Here is a 19,865-nt window from a genome sequence, read left to right as displayed (position 1 = left end):
CCTGGGGGTCCCTGCAGCACCCCAGATCCCTCATCCCACCCCGGGGGGTCCCTGCAGAACCCCGACCCCCGGTTCCCCCACCCTGGGGGTCCCTGCAGCACCCCACATCCCTCATCCAAGCCCAGGGGGTCCCTGCAGACCCCCGACCCCCAGATCCCCCACCCTGGGGGTCCCTGCAGCACCCCACATCCCTCATCCCACCCTGGTCATCCCTGCAGACCCCAGACCCTGGATTCCCCACCCTGGAGGGGTCCCTGCAGACCGCCGACCCCCGGTTCCCCCACCCTGGGGGTCCCTGCAGCACCCCACATCCCTCATCCCACCCCAGGGGGTCCCTGCAGACCCCCGACCCCCGGTTCCCCCACCCTGGGGGTCCCTGCAGCACCCCAGATCCCTCATCCCACCCCGGGGGGTCCCTGCAGAACCCCGACCCCCGGTTCCCCCACCCTGGGGGTCCCTGCAGCACCCCACATCCCTCATCCAAGCCCAGGGGGTCCCTGCAGACCCCCGACCCCCAGATCCCCCACCCTGGGGGTCCCTGCAGCACCCCACATCCCTCATCCCACCCCGGGGGGTCCCTGCAGAACCCCGACCCCCGGTTCCCCCACCCTGGGGGTCCCTGCAGCACCCCAGACCCCCGGTTCCCCCACCCTGGGGGGTCCCCGCCGCCCTCTCCCCCCGGAGCAGCGATCGGGGCGGAGCGGCGGGGACCGGGGGCCGGTCCCGGAGCCGCCCCGCCCGCAGCCGCAGGCGCAACGCCCCGGGATCGGGGAGGGCGGGGGGGAGAACCGGGGGCGGCGGCGGCGGCGGCGGCGGCGGGAGGAGCCGCCCGGAGCGGCCCGGAGCATCCCGGAGCATCCCGCGGATCTCCGCCCGCCATGGAGGAGCGAGCCGCGGGCAGGAAGGACCCGGACGGCGCTTACGGTACCGGCACCGGGCACCCCCCGCGCACCCCCTGCCCGGCTCCCCAGCCCCCGGGGCTGGGACCTACGGGGGTCCCCCAATCCGTTCCCCCGTCCCCCAGCCTGCCCGGGGTCCCTCGGGGGCTTGGGGACCCCCAGGGGTGCGGTGTCGGGGACCTCCAGGGCTTGGGGACCCCCAGGGGTTTGGGGACCCCCAGATTTTGGGCACCCCCAGGGTTTGGGGGATGCCCGGGCTTGGGGAACCCCGTTTTTGGGGACTCCTAGGCTTGGGAACTGCCAGGTTTGGGGACCCCAAGGTTGTTGGGACCCCCTGGTTTTGCAACCACTAGGCTTGGGCACCCCCAGGGTTTGGGCACCCCCAGGGTTTGGGGACCCCCAGAGGTGCGGTGTTGGGGACCCCCAGGGTTTTGGGGACCCCCAGATTTTGGGCACCCCCAGGGTTTTGGGGATGCCTGGGCTTGGTGCCCCCCATTTTGGGGGACTCCTAGGCTTGGGCACCCCCAGGGTTTGGGCACCCCCAGGGTTTGGGGACCCCCAGAGGTGCGGTGTTGGACACCCCCAGGGTTTGGACACCCCCAGGGTTTTGGGGATGCCTGGGCTTGATGCCCCCCATTTTGGGGGACTCCTAGGCTTGGGATCTGCCAGGTTTGGGGACCCCCAGTGTGTTGGGACCCCCTGGTTTTGCAACCACCAGGCTTGGGGACCCCCAGGGGTGCAGTGTTGGGGACCCCCAGGGTTTGGGGACTCCCAGATTGTGGGCACACCCAGGGTTTTGGGGATGCCCGGGCTTGAGGACCCCTGGGCTTGGGAACTGCCAGGTTCGGGGACCCCCAGGGTGTTGGGACCCCCCTGGTTTTGCAACCACCAGGCTTGGGGAGCTCCAGGGTTTTGGGAACCCCCCCAGGCTTGGGGACCCCCCAGTTTTGCGACCACCAGGCTTGGGGGCCCCCAGGGTTTTGGGACCACTGGGCTTGAGGACCCCATGCTTGGGGACCCCCTGTCCCAGCCCCTGGGACCCCCCACCCTAAGCAGCCGCCGTGCCCTGCCTGGGCGTCCCAGCACACCACTGCCTGCAGGGGTGGGGGCTTCGCTTGTGCATGGGGGGGCCCAGCTGGGGCCGGGGGGGCCACGTGGCTCTGGGCTCTGCTGGGGGGGCTCAGAGCATCCCTCGGCTTCGGCTTGTGTTGGCAGGTGCTGGTGCTGGACCCTTCCCGGCTCCGTGCCGGGGCAGCCGGTGAGGGGACAGTCCCTGCTGTGGGGGTGCAGGAGGTCCCGTGGGGGGTCCTGGTGGCCCCCAAGCCTGGGGGGCTGCTCTAGCACCAGCAAGGGGCTTGCAGAGGAGGGGGACGCTGGAGCTGGCACCGTGTCCCCTTCCCGGTGGGACCCAGGGGCCAGCCGCCCACCAGATGCCCCCCATATGCAGGGACAGGGGGGGATGCTGCGTCCCAACTGGTTTTCCTGGGCAGGGGGTCCGCCCAGCCCTACCCAGCCTCGGCTTTTGTTCCCAGAGCCACTTCGGCGGGTGTAAATCCCGGCTGCCCTGACATCACCAGCAGCCTATGAGCGCCGGCAGCGACGCCACGGTGCCGCCTGACCGCGACCCTCCGAGCTGTGGCCGTGCTGGGCGGCAGCGTGCTATTCCTGACCACGAGCCGGCGTGTCTGGCCGGTTATTTATTTATCGCCTAAATATAACCCTGGGGTGGGGATGGGAAGCTCGGCGTCGCCGCGAGCAGGGGCATCGGCACCGGCATTGCCGACCTCGTGCCCTTTGCCGGTTGAAACCGGCAGCTCTTGCCGCTTGCCCATGCACCCTCCCGACCTTTGCGCCGTGCTGGGTTTGCCAGGCCCAGACCACCCCGTCCCCGGTGCTGGTGACCACCGTGCCACGTCGGTGGCCGCCGGGCCCCACGGCAGTTTGCGAGAAGCCGGTGCTGCAACCGGTGTTTTGCAAGGCCGTAAAAACAGCCAGGCGCAGAGGGTCGCGGCGAAGCGGCTGCGCCTTTAAAGCCGTGTTTGCGCACCGGAGGGTGGTTTTCTGGTGTGTTTAACCGGAGGCGGGCGACGGCACGCCCAGGGCGGCGCATTCGGCGAGGGCCGCGGTGTAGGGGCTGCTGTGCATCTGCTGCGGGCCGGGGGCCGAGGCGTGAGCGCTCGCCGGCATGGGGGGCCAAGGGGACAACTACTACGGCAAGCACGGTAAGGCTTTGGCAACCGCTTGCCGTGGCTGGGGAGGGGGGGTCCTGTGGGGGCTGCCGGGGAGCGATGGTCTGTGGGGCTTGGCAGCCCGGCCGCGGGTCGGGGTCACCGTCGGCAGCCGCTCGCCGCGGGTCGGGGTCACCATCGGCGGCCGCTCGCCGCAGGTCGGGACGGAGGAAGTTAAACTGCGGCAGATGAGGGAGGAAAAAACAAACACGAAATGGGAGAGAAAGGGGAGGAAAAAAAAGGCAAAACAAAGCAAAACCAAAAGCAGCTGCCGTTCTCGCTGCGTTGCTTTTCCCCCCAGCCGTGGGAGGCTGGGGGGCCGCGGTGCCGGGGGGCCACCCTCGCCGCGCACCGGCATAACCAGCACAACGGCGTCGCTGGCACTGGTGGTTAATGCTTAACAACTGGGACAAACAGGTTCCCGCGGTTGGCGGTTCGTCACCGTGGCCGGCGCCCCGGTTACTGCTGGAGCCAGCTGTCCCTTCGCTGGCCCCGGGGTTTTTTTGGGGGGGATCCCTGGGGTTCAATCGTTCCTTGCCGTCCCCCCACCCCGCAGCAATGACCCCCCTGCCCCTTGCTGGCGTTTTGGGGTGCAGGTTCTTGGAAAGGGCTGGGGCGGGGGCTCGGCTGCTCCGTGGAGATTAGGGATCCGCCGGGGCTGGGAGCAGGACGCTCTGTGGGGAGCAAGCTCCCAGAGCCCCACCAAAATACCCTGAATCAAATGTGTCCCTGGCTTGGGGCTGCTCTGAGCCCCCCCCGCAAAAGGCACCCCCAAAGCAGCCGTGTCCCTGCCATGGCGTTGCTCTGAGCACGCCCAAAAATGCCTCAAAGCAAACATGTCCCTGTCATGGGGTTACTCCAAGCACCCCCAAAAATATCTTGAAGCAGATGTGTCCCTGCCCTGGGGCTGCTCCAAGCACCCCCAAAAGCACCTCAAAGCAGATGTGTCCTCAGCATGGGGGCCCCCCAAAAGGGACCCCCAAAGCCGCCGTGTTCCTGGCACCGGCCTGTTCCCACGGCTGTGCTGCCTTGGCTGGCTGAATTCCCACCCTAAATATAAAAGAGGGGAAAAAGGATCGTGCCACATCCGCCGGGCAGGAGCCCAGCGCTGTCGTGGGACCAAGGCAGGTCCCTCCGGCGAGCCGCGGCATCGGCTGCCCGTGCTGCTCTGGTCGTGCTGGGGTTCTGCGGCACCCGAAACCCCCTGGATCCCCCCGCCGCTGGCATTGCTGCTCCCAGCCCTGCTCTGCCTCTGCGGCTCTTCGGTGCTTCCGAGGGATTTGGGGTATCTTGGGCAGATGCAGGGAAACATTTTTGGAGAGAACCGTGTGGAAACGAGTTTTCCAAGGGAATAATTGTTTCCATGCCTGGACAGCAGAGGCACGAACGGAGGGAAATGGCATCTGGAGATTATTTCCCTCCCGATTCTGCTTATCCCGAGGCTTTTGGTTAAAGCGTTATGCTCCCTCTGCTTCTCTTTTTGTGTGCGGTGGCGAGAGGAGGATGAGGAGCCCCTTCCTCCCATCCGAGCCATCCCCCAAATTGGTTTTCCATTCCTTCATTGTCTCTGCAGGGACGCCGCAGAAATATGACCCGACTTTCAAAGGTCCCATTTATGACAGGTAAGGGAAGCCTCTCGGGAGGTGCCGGTTTCGGCAGTGCAGTGGCCCATCCTGTCTCCCCAACGCTCTTCTTCCCGCTGGCAGGGGCTGCACGGACATTATCTGCTGCATCCTGCTGGTCATTGCCATCGTGGGCTATGTGGTGGTGGGTGTCGTGGGTAAGTACCAAGAGGGTCTGTGCCGGTTTTTGCTGTGTTGGCAAGTTTTCGGCAATAGGGAAGACTCGGCTTGTGGACGGCTCGGCATCTGTGCCGGCAAAACCCTGTGCCGAGGGGCATCGCGTCCTCCTGCTCATCCTGGTGGGGACGGGAGGGTCTCTGCCAGGGGTCTCGCGAGCGGCGGGTGGGGGGAAATAAGGGAGCGAGGGCTGCGGGGGTAACCACAGCCACGTTGTTCTGCTTTCCCCTCCTCAGCCTGGACCCACGGGGACCCCCGGAAGGTGATCTACCCAACCGACAGTCGCGGGCAGTTCTGCGGGCAACAGGGAACCCCCAACGAGTACGTGTCCCGGCTTGCGCCCATCGCTCACTGCCGCCTTGGCATCGCCGGAGAGACCATAACCTTGGGGTGTTGCACCCCGCGGCTCCGGGACGGGCAGCTGGCCCTGCCCGTGCTGCCTGCTCTCTCCTCCGGCTGCGGGGAGCGGCGGAGACCCTGCCCGCTCTTGGGAGGTGCAGAAAAGCATCGTAGCAGCTTGCAGCTGCTGGGTTTTGGGGGGTTGGGATTTTTTGGGGTCCTCCATCCCCCTTCCCGAGCAGGCGGAGGGATGCGGGTGCTGCCCATCGCCCCTCCCAGGGCAGGCGGTTCCGCAAACCGGGCTTTTTTTTTTTCTGCCTTGTTTGCTTTGCAGGAAGAAACCTTTCCTCTTTTACTTCGATATCGTGAAGTGTGCCAGCCCGCTGGTGCTGCTGGAGTTTCAGTGCCCGACCACGCAGGTACCGATCCCGGCTTCGAGGTGCTGCGCCAGGCGCGGCTCCCCGCTGCCGTGCTTCTCCTTGGGGAAGCTCCAGTTTGTGGCGTCCCCGTGGAGGGGGCTCCTGCCTTCATGTACAGCCCCCCCACTCCGTGTCCTCTTCTCCCATCTAGATCTGCGTCAGCAAATGCCCAGACCGGTACCAGACGTACCTGAGCGCCTATGGCTCCCGCACGCCCAGCGAGCTGGAGTACTACCGGCAATTCTGCGTCCCCGAGTTCAAAAACCTGCAGAAGGTGGGTTGCTGGGAGCGTGGTGTCGGCATTCCCCCGCTGGCCCTGGCGATGCCGGTGTTCCCTGGCGCAGTAATTCCTGCCCAAAGCGTTAATGTCCAGCTTGTCTGTCTCCATCCAGGCTCCCATTGAGGTGCTGAAGGACAAAGAGTGCCCAGCCATGATTATCCCCAGCACCCCACGTACGTCCAGAGGGCTAACGAGCTGCGATGAGCCGATTAACAAGCCCACTCACTTTCATCATGGTCAGGGGAAGCGGCTGCTTTGCAGGCTGGCTGTTGGGATTTTCTGGGGGGTGGTCGGAGGCTCCTGTTTGGGGTTTCTGGGCATCCAGTGTAGGTTTGTGACCACGGGGAGGGGGTTTTGGCTCATTTCCCCTGCTAAGGTTTGCAACGCTGAGTTTTCCCCTCCTCTCATCCAGTGGCGCGGCGATGCTTCCCGGCCATCCGGGCCAAGAAGGGCGTCATCATGGTCGGTAACGAGACCACTTACGACGATGGCCGTGGGCGCCGGAGGAACGTCACTGAGCTTCTGGAAGGGGCCAAGTGAGTCCTCGCAGCCTTCATGCCGGGCAGGTGCCGCGGTTCGCCGGTCACTTCCATCTTTGCCGGGGCAGTCCTGAGAGCGAGCACTTGTGGTGATGATGGCAACGTGGCGGGGATGCAACCGTACCTGGGGGAGACTCTTAACGAGCTGCTTTGTTATTGCTGCCTCACCCGGAAGAGAATCGAGTGGTTTTATCTGCCGGCACTTCTGCACCACATTTGTTTAGCTATTTATATTGCAGAAGAGCCTTGAAAGCCCCGTCACGGAGCCCTGGTCCTGTGTTTGCACAAAATCCTGCACCAAAACTCATATCCCGTGTTTGAAATGGCAGCTGGAAGGGAGGATGAAGGGAAAGCAATGGGGTCAGCTTGAAGGAAAACAGTGCTGGGAAATCATCCTCGGTCTTGTTGAATTTTCGTGTTTTCAGGGAGTCTGGCAGAGGGCCGTTTGGCAGGGGAGGACAAGGGGCCATTGAGGCAGCACGAGTGCAGGCAGCGGGCGCGGGCAGAGGCTCGCTGGGGCTGAGCCCAGGCTGATGCTCCTCCGCTTCGTTCCCCCAGCTTCCGCTTCACTCGTGTTTTATTTTTGTGTTGCAGAAAAGCAAACGTGGTCCTGGAAACCAGACAACTGGCTATGAAGATCTTTGAAGATTACACGGTTTCCTGGTACTGGATAATAATGTGAGCAGGGGCCGGGCTACGCTTTAACGGCCATCCCTTCCCGCGGGCAGCTGGACCGGAGCCCGTGAGGGCCGATGCTCTGCCATGCCGGCTGCGGGCTTGGTGCCATGCTCAAGCATGAGGCGAAGCTCATGAATTACCAATTTCTTTTCTTTTATTTTTTTTTTTTTTCCCCTGGCCTTTGCATAGTTTCCATTCAGACAAAACAAGAGATGCCAGAGGGTGTTTTGGAGCAACTTTACTGGGATCCTGCTCACGCTCCATCCCCTCTGCCATCAATGATTCCCATTTTTAAGGCTGCCCCATCATTAAAGCTTGAGAAAGGAGAGAGGACAAGCTGACTGATGGAGGAAAGCAGTGGGGAGGGGGTGGCATTGCCTGTTTTTTTGATGCGTTGCTGCCTTCCTCCCACAGAGGCCTCGTGATTGCGATGGTGGCCAGCTTCATCTTCATTGTCCTGCTCCGCTTCCTGGCCGGGATCATGGTCTGGGTGATGATCGTGATGGTGATCCTGGTGCTGGGCTATGGTGAGTGGGTGATTGGGACCTTCTCCCTGGCTTTCCCCATTTTCCCTTCTCTATTTTAAGTGGGCTTTGCACGAAGAAAGTTCGTACACAGCATCCTTCCAGGTGTCTTCTATCCGAACATCGGCATCGGTGGGGTTGAGCAGAGCCTGCCGGCATCTCACTCTCTGCTTTTCAGTGTAAATATGACAATTTTCTGCTTTTCACCACAGGAATCTTCCACTGTTACATGGAATATGCAAAACTAAAAGGGGAAGCGGGTTCTGATGTCTCCCTGAAGGACCTGGGATTTCAGACAGACCTACGCGTCTACCTCCACCTGCGGCAGACGTGGCTGGCATTCAGTAAGTCTCCGTCCTCCTCTGGATGCGGGATGGGACACGGTGGATGTGCCCCAGCCCCGGTCCCTTTGAGGAACAGGGCTTGGGAAGGGGAGAGCACGAAGATTTGGGGTCTTCTCAGTCTCTTCATGGCCCTTTGCAAAGAGCTGAGCTAAGGAAGGTGGCTTTTCTTGATGCCACCACTGCTACGGGCCTGAGCTTATGGCTGGGATGACCGGCCATGGGGTGGGTGCTGCTTTTCCAACATGAACCGGGGTGCTGGATGTCCCCTGAGGAGTGTTCGGTGCCGTGACGGATTTGCTTGGCAAGGCAAAGGTGGCCATCGGGCACCGTCCGTGCCCTCGCGCTACCTGGGGCTCCCCTTCTCCTCCCAGTGATCATCCTGTGCATCGTGGAGGTGGTGATCATACTGCTGCTCATCTTCCTCCGCAAGAGGATCCTCATTGCCATCGCGCTCATCAAGGAGGCGAGCAGGTCCGGGTGTCCCCTGTCCCCAGGCAGAGGTGGCCGTTGTCACCCGTCGCGGTGGGAGGACTTGGGGACGGCTGGGCTCCAGCCACTGAGGTCCTCCCGTTGCCACAAGGATTTTAACTGGGTCTTAACCATCTTCTCGGCAGAGCTGTTGGTCACATCATGATGTCGCTGCTCTTCCCATTGTGCACCTTCTTCCTGCTGTGTCTCTGCATCGCCTACTGGGCTAGCACCGCTGTGTATCCTTTCCTCCTCCTCTTCCCCTTCCCTGCGCCTCTGCTCCCCAGGAAGGAAGTTGCTCAGATGTCAAAGGTCTTCCAGGCCGCTGAACATCTCACAGGATTAGTGACACATACGTTTGCAAAACTGCCGGCTTAAGTCTCTAAGTTTAACTTAAAACAAAACCTAGCGTAGAAAAGCAATTGCAGGAGGCTGGTGAGAGCAAAACTGAGTTAGGATTCGGGTTTGGGGTTTGCAAAATCATATCTCTCCTTAACCATTGCTCTGCAGTTTCCTCTCCACCTCCAACGAGGCAATCTATAAGGTTTTTAACGAGTCTGCATGCCAGTTTTCCGGGCAGACCTGCAAGCCGGAGGTGAGGGCGTTGGGAAACTCATACGAATGCTATGCTTAATCTGTCAGAGATAACATTGTTTATTAGGTGAAAAATATTCTGGTGGCTATTCGAGCCTGCAAGCTCTTCCAGGTGAAATTCCGCCTTTCTAAACTCATTTACGTCATGTCGTTATTTTTTTCCAAGCTGGTGTGTGCACAAAGCTGACTTTTCGGTCTGAGCAAATGCTACTGAAAAATTAAGCAGGACTTAATTAAAAATTAAGAAGACTTTCAGTCTTCTGAAAGTCGAGATTGCTTTGGGTTGACCAAAAGATGCCATCGGTCTGCCCTGTGGCACGTCTCCGGCCACCGCAGTGCATAAGCATCTGCTGTCCTCTCTAGACCTTCAACACAAGCAACGTCACCAAGCTGTGCCCTGACGCCCAGTGCCTCTTCGCATTCTACGGGGGCGAGACAGCATACCACAAGTATCTCATCGTCCTTCAGTTCTTCAATGTCTTCATGTTCTTCTGGCTCGCCAACTTCGTGATCGCACTGGGCCAGGTGACGCTGGCAGGGGCCTTTGCGTCGTACTACTGGGCCTTCAAGAAACCCGATGACATGCCCGCCTTCCCCCTCTTCTCCGCCTTTGGCCGTGCGCTCCGGTATGTCCCTCTTGAGGAGGACTTGCGAGCTTCTTGAGGTTGTCCCCTTATAACTGGAGCAATCTTTCCCAGGTACCACACCGGCTCGCTTGCCTTTGGCTCTCTGATCCTCGCCATCGTCCAAGTCATCAGGGTCACACTGGAGTATCTGGACCACAGGTTAAAAGGTACCGAAGCTGGAATGGCACATGAGTAGATGAATTAGGTTGGCTGCTTCTGCTTTCCTTGGTGCCAGAGCTCGTGGCTAACATCAAGGGGAATAATTTCAGTATTTCGGTAGAGAATTGAGATTTTCCTTTTGGGATCCTGTAGCCATCTCTCTTTACCCAAGAGATGTTTCACAGGGCAGGAGGCGAGGGATGTGCCACGGCTGCCGTGCTAAGTCAACCAGTCCTGGGTGTCTGTACGGGTTCCAGGGAAGTCTGTGTCTGGCCGTGTGACTCCATTGATCATGAAATGTAAACAGCGAGCAGAAGCGTGGGAAGAGCACGCGAGGCTCATCCTGCTGTCTGCAGCAGTGTTGGCCTCCCAGGGAGGCTGAAAAGAGGGTGTAGAGGTGGGGGGAGCCTGTGACAGGGCAGTGGGACGTCTCGTTGGGACCTTGAAGCTGCTTCTGTAAGGAAAGGCGTCTCTCTGTTTGGCTGCTCACTGAGCTGAAATGCTCTCCCGTGGCATTTCTCCAGCTGCAGATAATAAGTTTGCCAAGTTCCTCCTGAGCTGCCTCAAGTGCTGCTTCTGGTGCCTGGAAAAATTCATCAAATTCCTCAATAGAAACGCATACATCATGGTAAGAGTCTCCCAACATTAACACCCAAAGGGTCATGACTACAGTGGGGTCATCTCAGGACTCTTGGCGATTTCTTTCGGTGGCTGTTGAGAACCATGTCTCCCAACGTCATGGGAAAACGAGGCTTTTCAGCATTTCCCAGCTGTTTCACTGGAAAGCCTTGACTTCAGCCGTGTTGCTTTGAATTTGGGAGGGACCTTCTCAGAGTCACCGGGGTGTGGAGATTTAGCTCTCGGTGTCTGCGATGCCTGACCTGTCAGTGGATGACAAACGCACTTCCAGGGTGGGATTTATCCGAGTTTTACTCAAAGATGGGATTAATTGCACCCTCTTCTTAGTGGTGAATTCAGTGCGGCTCCATTTCTCTCTTCTCTGCCTCTTTTTTCTGGGACCCACCCTAGATCGCCGTCTATGGCACCAATTTCTGCACCTCCGCCAGGAACGCATTCTTCCTGCTGATGAGGAACATCATTAGGTGAGATCCTGGTGGGTGCGAGGGCTCTGCTCTGGACAGCAGGCTTGGTTATTTCCAAGTCCTTCTCGCTGCCAAAGATCAACCCTGATCTGCCTGCCTTGTTTTCAGGCTTTCACAGTGGTTTATGCCATGTTTGCAACGGGTGTGCAAGTTGGCCGCCTCCTCCCATGCTTCCTTCTGAATTTGGGGTGGGGAGCGGATGCTCATCTCTCTCTTGTTTGCAGGGTGGCCGTTTTAGATAAAGTCACGGATTTCCTCTTCTTCCTCGGTAAACTCCTCATCGTGGGAAGCGTCGGTAAGTGCTGGGGAGTGGAAGTTTCTCCTCGGGCTGTATGGCTGCTGTAGGCTTTCATAGCCAGTTACACCTTCGCGAAACCTCCGCTCTCTTCACCCCTCCTGTGAGACTGTTCCTTTCCCTCCTGTTTTACATCTCCTTCCCACCACCTGTTTGCTGTCTTTCTTCTGCCCGGCATCCCACAGCGATTTTCATCGTTTGCTTTTCCAGGAATCCTTGCCTTCTTTTTCTTCACCCAGCGGATAAAGCTCGTCCAAGACACAGCGCCACCCCTAAATTACTACTGGGTCCCTATTCTGGTGAGCCCCTTTCTCGTCTTTTTGGGGAATTTAGAAGCGATGGAAAGAGATTCTTAACACAAATGCCTTAAAAACACCCCTCCGCTCACTGCTTCTGAAGGACCTTCTTTGTTGAAGGTGTTTTCTCTGTCCCCGTCGAAATAAGCCCTTTGTTTCAGCCAGCCACGAAGAGGCGTCTTGCCCTTCCCGTGCTGCCCAGATTGGCCTCCATCCACCGTTGTCGCTGAGGCCTTTTGTCCTGAAGCGGGCTGGTCTGAACAGTCCTGCCCTGTTCGCTCCTCCTCCTTTCCTTGGGGAATTCAGGGGATTCAGCAGGTTTCCTCCTCCCGGATGAGGGGTTTTGTGGTCTTTGCAAGATGTCAGGTCGTGGCATGACCACACAATTTCTCTTTCAGACGGTGATCGTGGGCTCCTACCTCATTGCCCACGGGTTCTTCAGCGTGTACGGCATGTGCGTGGACACCCTCTTCCTCTGCTTCTGTAAGTGTCTGGCTCAGAGTGTCCGTCTTCGGCTGGGCAGGAGTTCGTGGTAGTAAAACCTCCCTCCCTTTGGGGCTGAACCCCGGAGTTGTCCAGATTTGGGGTTTGCTCCAAATTCCCGTGGCCTCTCTGTGTGGTTTTTCTCCCGCTTTTTCCTTTACCGTCTCCTACCTGCGTTCTTACCAGCATCTGCTTCCCCCCTGCCTGCTAGCAGTGGAAACCCAGAGCCTGTCCTTGGGTCTCCTGCGGTCTCTCTTGATCTTTCTGTTTTGGTGCTTTGGTCTTGGTGGAACCTAACTGCAACTAACTTCAATTTTCCTTTTTTTTTCCCCCCTCTTTTTTTCCTTTTTTTTTCCTTCCCCTCTCGCCCTCGTGTCTCTCTTCACATGTTCTCCATCCTTCATCTCTGCTCTGCCTCTCCCTGGCTCTTCTGCTATTTTTTACTCTTCCCCATCACGGCCGCTTCTTCCTGGGGTTGTGAAAAGGTGAAGATCTGGAGAGGAACGATGGATCTCCCGAGAGGCCTTACTACATGTCCCCCGAGCTGAGTGAGATCCTGCTGAAGGGGAACCTAGAGCCTTCCAAAAGCGCCGATAGCCAAGGCTAGGGGCTGGCCCCGGGAGGAAGGCTGCGTGCCTGGGGGGGCTGCAGGATGCTCTCGGCCCCCCAACCCAAGCAGCATTCTCCTAAGCCTGCGGGTGGCAGCCACGGTGCAAATCTTTCCCCTGGATGTCCTTCAAAGCCTTGAGGGTAGAGGGGGTGCCGATTCCTCAGTGCCCGATGCTGTATCAAATCTACCTTCCTGCCCAATAATGAATATTCTTGTATCGAGAGAACGAACCTAGAGTGTCACCTAGAGTTAATCTGGGGTCCCATGTGTCCCGGTAGCGCCCGGCGAGGAGCGCTCCGCTCTAGTGAGCGGCTGGGAACCGGCTGGACGCACACGGGTGCCGATTATAGTTGTGTTTCGCGTTGGAGCAGAGATCTTTGTTCCTAACTGCCAGCCGTGAAAAGGATGGGAGAGCCCCTCTGCTCGCAGGAGGTACCTTGTATTGCAGGGCTGTGGTTTGTAGGACGGGCTGAGTGGGTTCTACAGCCTGAAAACTGGTCTCTCCGCGCTTTCCTCTTTGTTCTGCCCCCAGCAAAGAGCAACGAGCCTCTTTCCTCGCCCACTCTTTCTATGCAAAACCAGGTTGGCGCACTTAAAAAGACTTCTTTGTGAGATTGCAGATCTTTTGCTTTTAAGTCTGTTGCATCAGCCGGGCCTTCCTCACAAAACAGAGCTTGCCCTTTTCACAGCCAAAAACTCCGTTTCCTCGCGCTGCCGGTTTAGGGAAGCCGAAAAGAGCCATCGCCGGTTGCAAGCCGTTAAAACTCAGAGGGCTTTTACTCGCAGCATCCCTCATTTAAAATGGTTTCTCTTGCTGGTTGCACAGAGGTTTAATGGCTGCAGGGAGGTGGTGGCTCGTCCTGGGAGCTGCCTGATGGGCTCTGCTTTTTCCCTGCCCTGAGGTGGTTGAGTTGATGGTTTGGCTTCTGCCTGGTCCGGGCTCCTACAGGGCGGAGGAGCTGGGGGGCTGCAAAGACTTTTCCACGCTAACGCAGAGTGTAGGTGGAGACGCTTGCCAAGGCGTGCAGGCTGGGGTGGTTGTGGGAAGGAAGATGGAGCCCGCATGGAAGGCGAGTTCCCAGGCTGGCTCCGGCAACTCTGAATTGCCGAGGGACCGTCAAGGGAAGGCGATGTCTGGAGGAGCGGTGTGAGCACCTCTGACGGGCTGGAAGGCTGCGGGGAGATAGTGCGTTGCGCTGGCAGGTGTTACACTGGGAACGTATTGCGGCATCTCCACAGCTAGAGAAATCAGACCAAAAAAATCATAAGTTTGATTGGGAGGCAGCTGGTGAGGGTTACGGCCCCTAAAGAAACGGCAGCCAGACACAGGCTGGATCCTCACCTTGTTTTCTCCTCTTGATAGTCCAGAAACGATCAAGATTTTAAAAAATGCCATTCTGGCGGCACACAGCCCGGGTAGCTGTGGCCAGATCTCCTATTACAAATCCTCACGCAGACAGAGAGGCCCGTCTTTTGAGTCGTGCCCTCTTAGGACAAAGCTGTAGTGTTAACGCTTGTATTTTCATTACAGAGAAACACTGAAATCCCTCTCAAAATATCCCAAGGCGCTTTCAGTCGACTCTGAAGCTGGTGCTTTGTGGGTTTGTTTGGTTTTGGTGGGTTTTTTTTGGTGGCTGTGATTTTCCTACCACTTCTTGCTGGCGCAGCTGCTTTGCTTTGAACAGTGAGAGGCCGAGCAGCGTGTTCGGTGCTGGGAATACACCTAACGATTATGTATGCATGGCGTGTTGACAAGGGCGTCGCGCACCCGGCGAGCAGCGCCAAGCGAATACCGAGCGAAATTGCTTTGCACTCGCGTCATGAGCCATTTCGGCTGCACAAAGAGCAGGGAGAGCCGCGCTGCCTGGCTCTGTAGAGGAGGGGAACCGCGCTCCAGGCCAGCAGAGCTCGAGTGGCGTGCCGAGGAGACTGCTTTTCCTATGGCACTGTTAAACTTTCCCACTGCCCCCCTGAAAAAAAAAACAAACCAACACCCAAAGCTCTGCTTTCTTCTAAATAATAGCGGCCCGTTTTCAGAGCATGATGCTCCCCGTAAAATGGGAGAGGTGCTGCTGCGGTGGTTTGTACAGCTGGGGGTATTTAGCTGTGACACAGGGACAAAATACCCCCTGCCCGCGATGAGCCGAAAGACTTTTATTTCTGTCAAAGATGATTATTAGATGAGCAGGACGGCTGCTCCTCTGGCATCTCTCTGCCTTTAGGCTCCTTGCTGCATCTGCTGTGACTCCTGCCACGCCAACCTGTGTGTCTGTCCCCCCGGCACTGCTGTGCGGGGCTGGGGGGGGGTTCTCTTTGCAGTGGAGGACCTGGAGCGCAACGACGGTTCGGCCGAAAAGCCTTATTTTATGTCACCCGACCTGAAAAAGCTCCTGAAGAAGACAAACAAAGGTCAGCCTGACGCCTAGAGCTTGCCTTCATCCTTTCCGTGCTTCCTCTTCCTGTTCCCGCTTCGGGAGCAGAGCTGCAGGATAATGCCCAGCACTCAGCATCGTTTGTCCCACCTGGAAATCTCGTTAATGAAGCTCGAACCGCCATCTCCTTTACCCCTGTGGTGGGCAAGCAGCAGAAGCAGGGTTCATTAAAGAGCAGAATGGGTTATTGTTAATGATTCAACCTTAAATCGTCAGGGCTGCTAAACGAAGACCGCTCTAGCGTGTCTGCTTCCGCAGAACTCATCACAGCTAACATCCCGTTGGTCCCCAGCCAGCTCAAATACTGAGCTGGGGAGTTCCCGGCCAAATCCTGCCGGCGCAGGTGCCGATAAAAGCAGCACAGAAATGTCTCTGATGCAGGGCAAAGTTCCGTCTTCCAGGGTGTTGACCGACACCGAAGTGAGTTTAATTGGGTTTAGTAATTTTATTTTATACCGGTCAAAAAAAGATGATGCTACCTTCAGGTCAGCTGTGTTTGGCTGTCCCTTAGCGCCCGGGTAAATCCAGGCGCTGCAGTGACCAGTGAACAAGCTGATGGCTTTAAGCAGCTCCTCGACTTGGTTTTTATTTGCAGCCCCCCCCCCCCCCCAAATATTTAATTGCAGTAGTTGATTCCTACCCAGAGAGCTGAAACATGCTGAAATCACCTTGCTTCTCTCGCCACCCTTTGGAGACGCCTTAGGGCCCTGCTTTGGGGTTGTGCTGGGCACGTTTAGACAATTAATTCTCTTAGGAATATGCCAATTAGTGTTCTTGTAGCCACCTGCGAAGGGTGAAGGTGGAGGGAAATGAAGGGTTAATGAGCAGGACTTGGGCATTAGGGCGCTGTGCTGGGTATCCCACTGAACCAGGGGTTTGTGTTTGGATACAGCCTGGGACGGACGGATGGACGGACGCTCTGTACAGTTATTGCATCTTTCTAGGACTGATGGCTTCTACCGATTCCTTCCCCAAAAATCCTGCATTATATATTTAAAAAAAAAATTTACAGTAAAGCCTTCCCTAACTGTTGAACAAAATGCTTTGCCTGTGTGACAAATTTGGGAAGACCCCACCTGCGGGCATGGTGAAGGAGTAATGTATATATACATATAAATATATATAGATATATATATTTTTTTTTTAGCTTAACATTAGGTAATTTTAAGCAAACCAAATGACAAACAACAGGTTGCCTTATGTCCTTTAGATGCCATGGCAGCATCTGGACTTGTAGCTGACTGCTGTTTCTAGTGGGAAGGTCCAGACCTTTGGCAGCTCCTGTCAGGAGAAAAAAGGGAAGGTTTTTGAAAAATAGATTGAAGGGGGTTAAATGTCACTAAACCACAGATATTAAACTTAAATTTTAACAAATTTAAAACACCTCCTCCGATACGCACAGCTGCCGAAATGTCCTTTGAGCAAAAGGAGGCTCACCCAGGTATAGTCACCACCACAAATTGTACCTTTTTGTGGTTTAATTTGTTTAAAAATAAATGCACTCAGGCTTTGGTGGACAATTTAACAGCTCCCAAAGCATGGGGTGGGGGGGGCAGCAACAGCAGGAGGCTTGTGGGGTCACAGGCACCTCCCTGCCTTAAAAAATGCAAACGTTTGCTTAGCCACATTTAATTTGTGCTGAAGGATATATTTTGCTTCTTTTATACATATTTCTTAGTAATCTTTAGATCCGAGTAGTATTTTTGTAAGATACAAGGAGTGTTTTCTATCTGAATTATTAAATGGTTTGGGGGTTTTGTATATTTTGCTTTTACTAGTTGTTTCAGTTCTGTAGCCGTTATTTTGATCTCTTCCAGTACTATTTTTGTGACAGATTTTGAAATATCTGCCTGGCAGCACACTGAGATGTAACTGCCCTGGCCCGGGGCGGCGCAGCACCGCTGACGTCTCCCTAAGCTGATCGCAGGTGTAGATCTACGCTTGCTGGAATCAAACGCCATCGTTTCTCTAAAGCGCCTTTTTCCTCGCATCACGATGTAGCTGATCCAATGCGCGGGGGGGGGAGCTAAAAAGAAAAGGCAAAGGTAGAGGTAAAGCTAAAAAGAAAAAGGTAAAGCTAAAAAGAGGAGAATCCTCTCGGTTTGGGGCAGGGGGGAATAACTAAGGGAATAATTACAGGAATATATTCAGTTTACAGCTATATGAGCACCTACGAGAAAATATTTTCTGCAGCCTGATGCTGGTCCTGAATTTTTTTTTTTTCCTCTCTCATCCTTGTGTAGGTTTTGAGGTGGTTTGTTTTATTTCCTGTTTGAAAGTCGCTCCTCGACTTTAGCTGTTCTCTTTTTGTATCGAGACACCTTGGTTGTGGAAACGCTGTCCAAAATAGCAGAGGACCATCAGTAACTTGATTTATTTGCATAAACAGCCAATATACAGTAGAGATTTTTAGGTCTGGAAATACAAATGTTGAAGTAGAGAATAAATTTAGCAAAATGTGTTCTTTGGGCCGTGGGGCTGGCTCTGCTGCGTTCTGTAAACTCAGTATTTGAGGAGTGGAATTAGGGATTCCCATTTCCAATAAGCCAAAGCAGCAGCCAGCTTTTCAAAGCTGAAAACTACACGTGCTGTGCTCACCGAGAGCTTCAGAAAGCAGAGGGGCAAATCTTCCAGTAAATGAGGAGGTTTTGGAAAAAAACAGAGCCACTCGGGTGAGGGCAGCTGTCCAGCGGGATTTTCGTGTCCAGAAAGGCTTCACTCTGTGACTTGGGTTATTTGTATCTGCAAGCGTGGAGTGATCCGTGCACTTGGAGCATGTCTCCCGCGTAAAGCTGTGTATTTAAAGGCATTAATTTGTCTGTCTTTGGGAATAATCGCGCCCTTTTCAGTACTGAAATGCAACTTTTGTCCCTATAAACTGCGCATGCTCCGAATCCATTCCCTGAATCGGGCCAGGGCAAGTAAAAAAAACTAAAAAAAAAAAAGAAAAAAAAGAAAAAAAAAAGCTAAAAACTGCAGGGTTGATGTTCTGCAAAACAAATCCCTTCTTTTTTAATGTATTTCTGAGGCATTAACTACCGCTACTATGCACCGGGGCTCCTATGCAAGGACGCACCTCCGGCGGGAGCATCTGCGCGCGTTCCTGATGTTGTGTGTGACGGTTCCATTGATGTCAGCGTTGCAACCACAAATAAAAGTGCCTGTTTGGACCTTGCTTCCGCCACACGCTTCCTTCTGACCTCACGGGGCTCTGACATCACGGCAAAGCCTTTACCAAATTCTCTGCAGCCCTTCAGAGAGGCGTTGGGAGTGGAGGGAACCTCCGGGGTGCTGCTGGTCCAACCGCGCTCGTTAGTTCCTCTTCGTTGTGGCTTCTGCTCGTCTCCGCAGTGTTTTTCTGCCCGGCAGCACAGAACAGCTGGAGAAAAAGCAGAGCGTGACAGCGCGTGTGACTGATACAGCTGGCTTTCGCCCCAAAAACGGGCCGTTACAGCTTGCTTCAGCGCACACCTTAACGCTCCGCTTCCTATTTTCAGAGTTTGGGGCTTCGCTGCCTTGGGTTTTTTGACTAATTACGAGGTATTGTCAAATAATCCTTGACCCACAGAAGATGGCCATCTCCAGCAGAGGTTTAACAGGCTTTTTTTTTAAGGAGCAAGCATTCATTTGGACACTTATGATCATTTAAGTTCATACCTGAGTTCAACAAAAGCAGAAGACATCTCTGAGATCGTTCCCTTTCTATGTTACGGTGGGAGAAGGAACTTGCCCCCGAGACCAGGGGGCCTCATCCTGCACCCGAAAGCTCTGGGAGCTTGATGCCAGGTTAGTTAGTACGGGCCGAGGTTGTTCATCTCTTCCCGGTCCCTCCAGCTGCCACGACCATTACCGCTCTAACAAGTTGTGGCCGTGGCTGGGTGGCACCCTCTGCCGCCACACCAACACATCGCAGGCGGCTGCTCCACAGAAGGTGACAGACACCCATCGATGTCCCCTGCGCCTATAGGACTCATGCCCTGCTATAGATCAACCCTATATTGCGGCGACTCCTGTCTTTCTATGTGGGACAGTGAGCTCTTGGCCGAACCCTGCTCTTGGTTGCCCCGAGATTCACAGCCCTGGGGCCGGGATGTCAGTGGACGTCGGCACAAATCCAAGCGGCAGCCCTTCCCCGTCCCGAAAGGCTCACCTCCATGGTGGGCAGCTGGCCCACTGCCCCCTCCGAGGCCTCAGGGCCCCAAGGGTGGGCAGCCCTGCGCTCAGCCCCTCAGGGGCTGCCCTCCCCTGCACCCCAGGACCCTTTGTGCCCCACATTCTCCTCAGGCCACCAGTCCCCACAAGTCACTGGTCCCTTCAGGGTGGTCCCCTCAGGCCACCAGCCCCCTCAGACTGGTCTCCTCACGGCTGTCTGTGGTCCCCTCAGGCTGGTCCCCTCAGGCCACTGGTCCCCTCAGCCCACCAGCCCCCTCGGACTGATTCCCACAGGCCACTGGTCCCCTCAGACCACTGGTTCCCACAGGCTACTGGTCCCCTCAGCCCCTTCAGCCCACCAGCCCCCTCAGACTGGTCCCCACAGGCCACTGGTCCCCTCAGCCCACCAGCCCCCTCGGCCCACCAGCCCCCTCGGACTGGTCCCCACAGGCCACTGGTCCCCACAGGCCACTGGCTCCCACAGGCCACCAGCCCCCTCAGACTGTTCTCCTCAGGCCACTGTTCCCCTCAGCCCACCAGCCCCCTCAGACCGGTCCCCGCAGGCCACCGGTCCCGCTCCGCCCCCTCTGCGCCTGCG

General features: G+C 56.7%; 1 protein-coding gene and 1 long non-coding RNA gene across 5 annotated transcripts; one reads left to right on the top strand and one right to left on the bottom strand.

The window, feature by feature from the left end:
* Positions 1-796: 796 nt before the first annotated feature.
* SLC44A2 (solute carrier family 44 member 2 (CTL2 blood group)) lies at positions 797-18,285 on the top strand. Of its 4 annotated transcripts, none has more exons than XM_069797437.1 (22): positions 797-924; positions 4,701-4,749; positions 4,834-4,907; positions 5,163-5,247; positions 5,600-5,684; positions 5,836-5,958; positions 6,077-6,137; positions 6,377-6,500; positions 7,098-7,181; positions 7,596-7,708; positions 7,918-8,049; positions 8,421-8,520; positions 8,664-8,756; positions 9,028-9,112; positions 9,475-9,737; positions 9,810-9,904; positions 10,421-10,524; positions 10,926-10,999; positions 11,224-11,294; positions 11,505-11,593; positions 11,989-12,073; positions 15,003-18,285. In XM_069797437.1, exons 1-22 carry the CDS (start codon positions 879-881, stop codon positions 15,107-15,109), a joined length of 2,142 nt encoding a protein of 713 aa, XP_069653538.1. In that variant the 5' UTR covers positions 797-878; the 3' UTR covers positions 15,110-18,285. The 4 variants fall into 4 exon arrangements, with proteins under 4 accessions (XP_069653538.1, XP_069653536.1, XP_069653540.1 ...); XM_069797435.1 differs by having other exon boundaries at positions 12,559-18,285; XM_069797439.1 differs by lacking the exon at positions 797-924 and adding an exon at positions 2,675-3,121.
* On the bottom strand, positions 17,939-19,457 carry LOC138687876 (uncharacterized). The gene is made up of 2 exons (XR_011326978.1): positions 18,773-19,457; positions 17,939-18,494 (listed from the first exon to the last, which is right to left on the bottom strand). It is a non-coding gene; the product is annotated as an uncharacterized lncRNA (long non-coding RNA).
* Between the last annotated feature and the right edge of the window lie 408 nt (positions 19,458-19,865).

This window comes from Haliaeetus albicilla, chromosome 11 (assembly GCF_947461875.1).
Source record: "Haliaeetus albicilla chromosome 11, bHalAlb1.1, whole genome shotgun sequence".
In the NCBI taxonomy this organism is placed as follows: domain Eukaryota; kingdom Metazoa; phylum Chordata; class Aves; order Accipitriformes; family Accipitridae; genus Haliaeetus; species Haliaeetus albicilla.
This window is presented reverse-complemented; position numbering and strand designations above follow the sequence as displayed.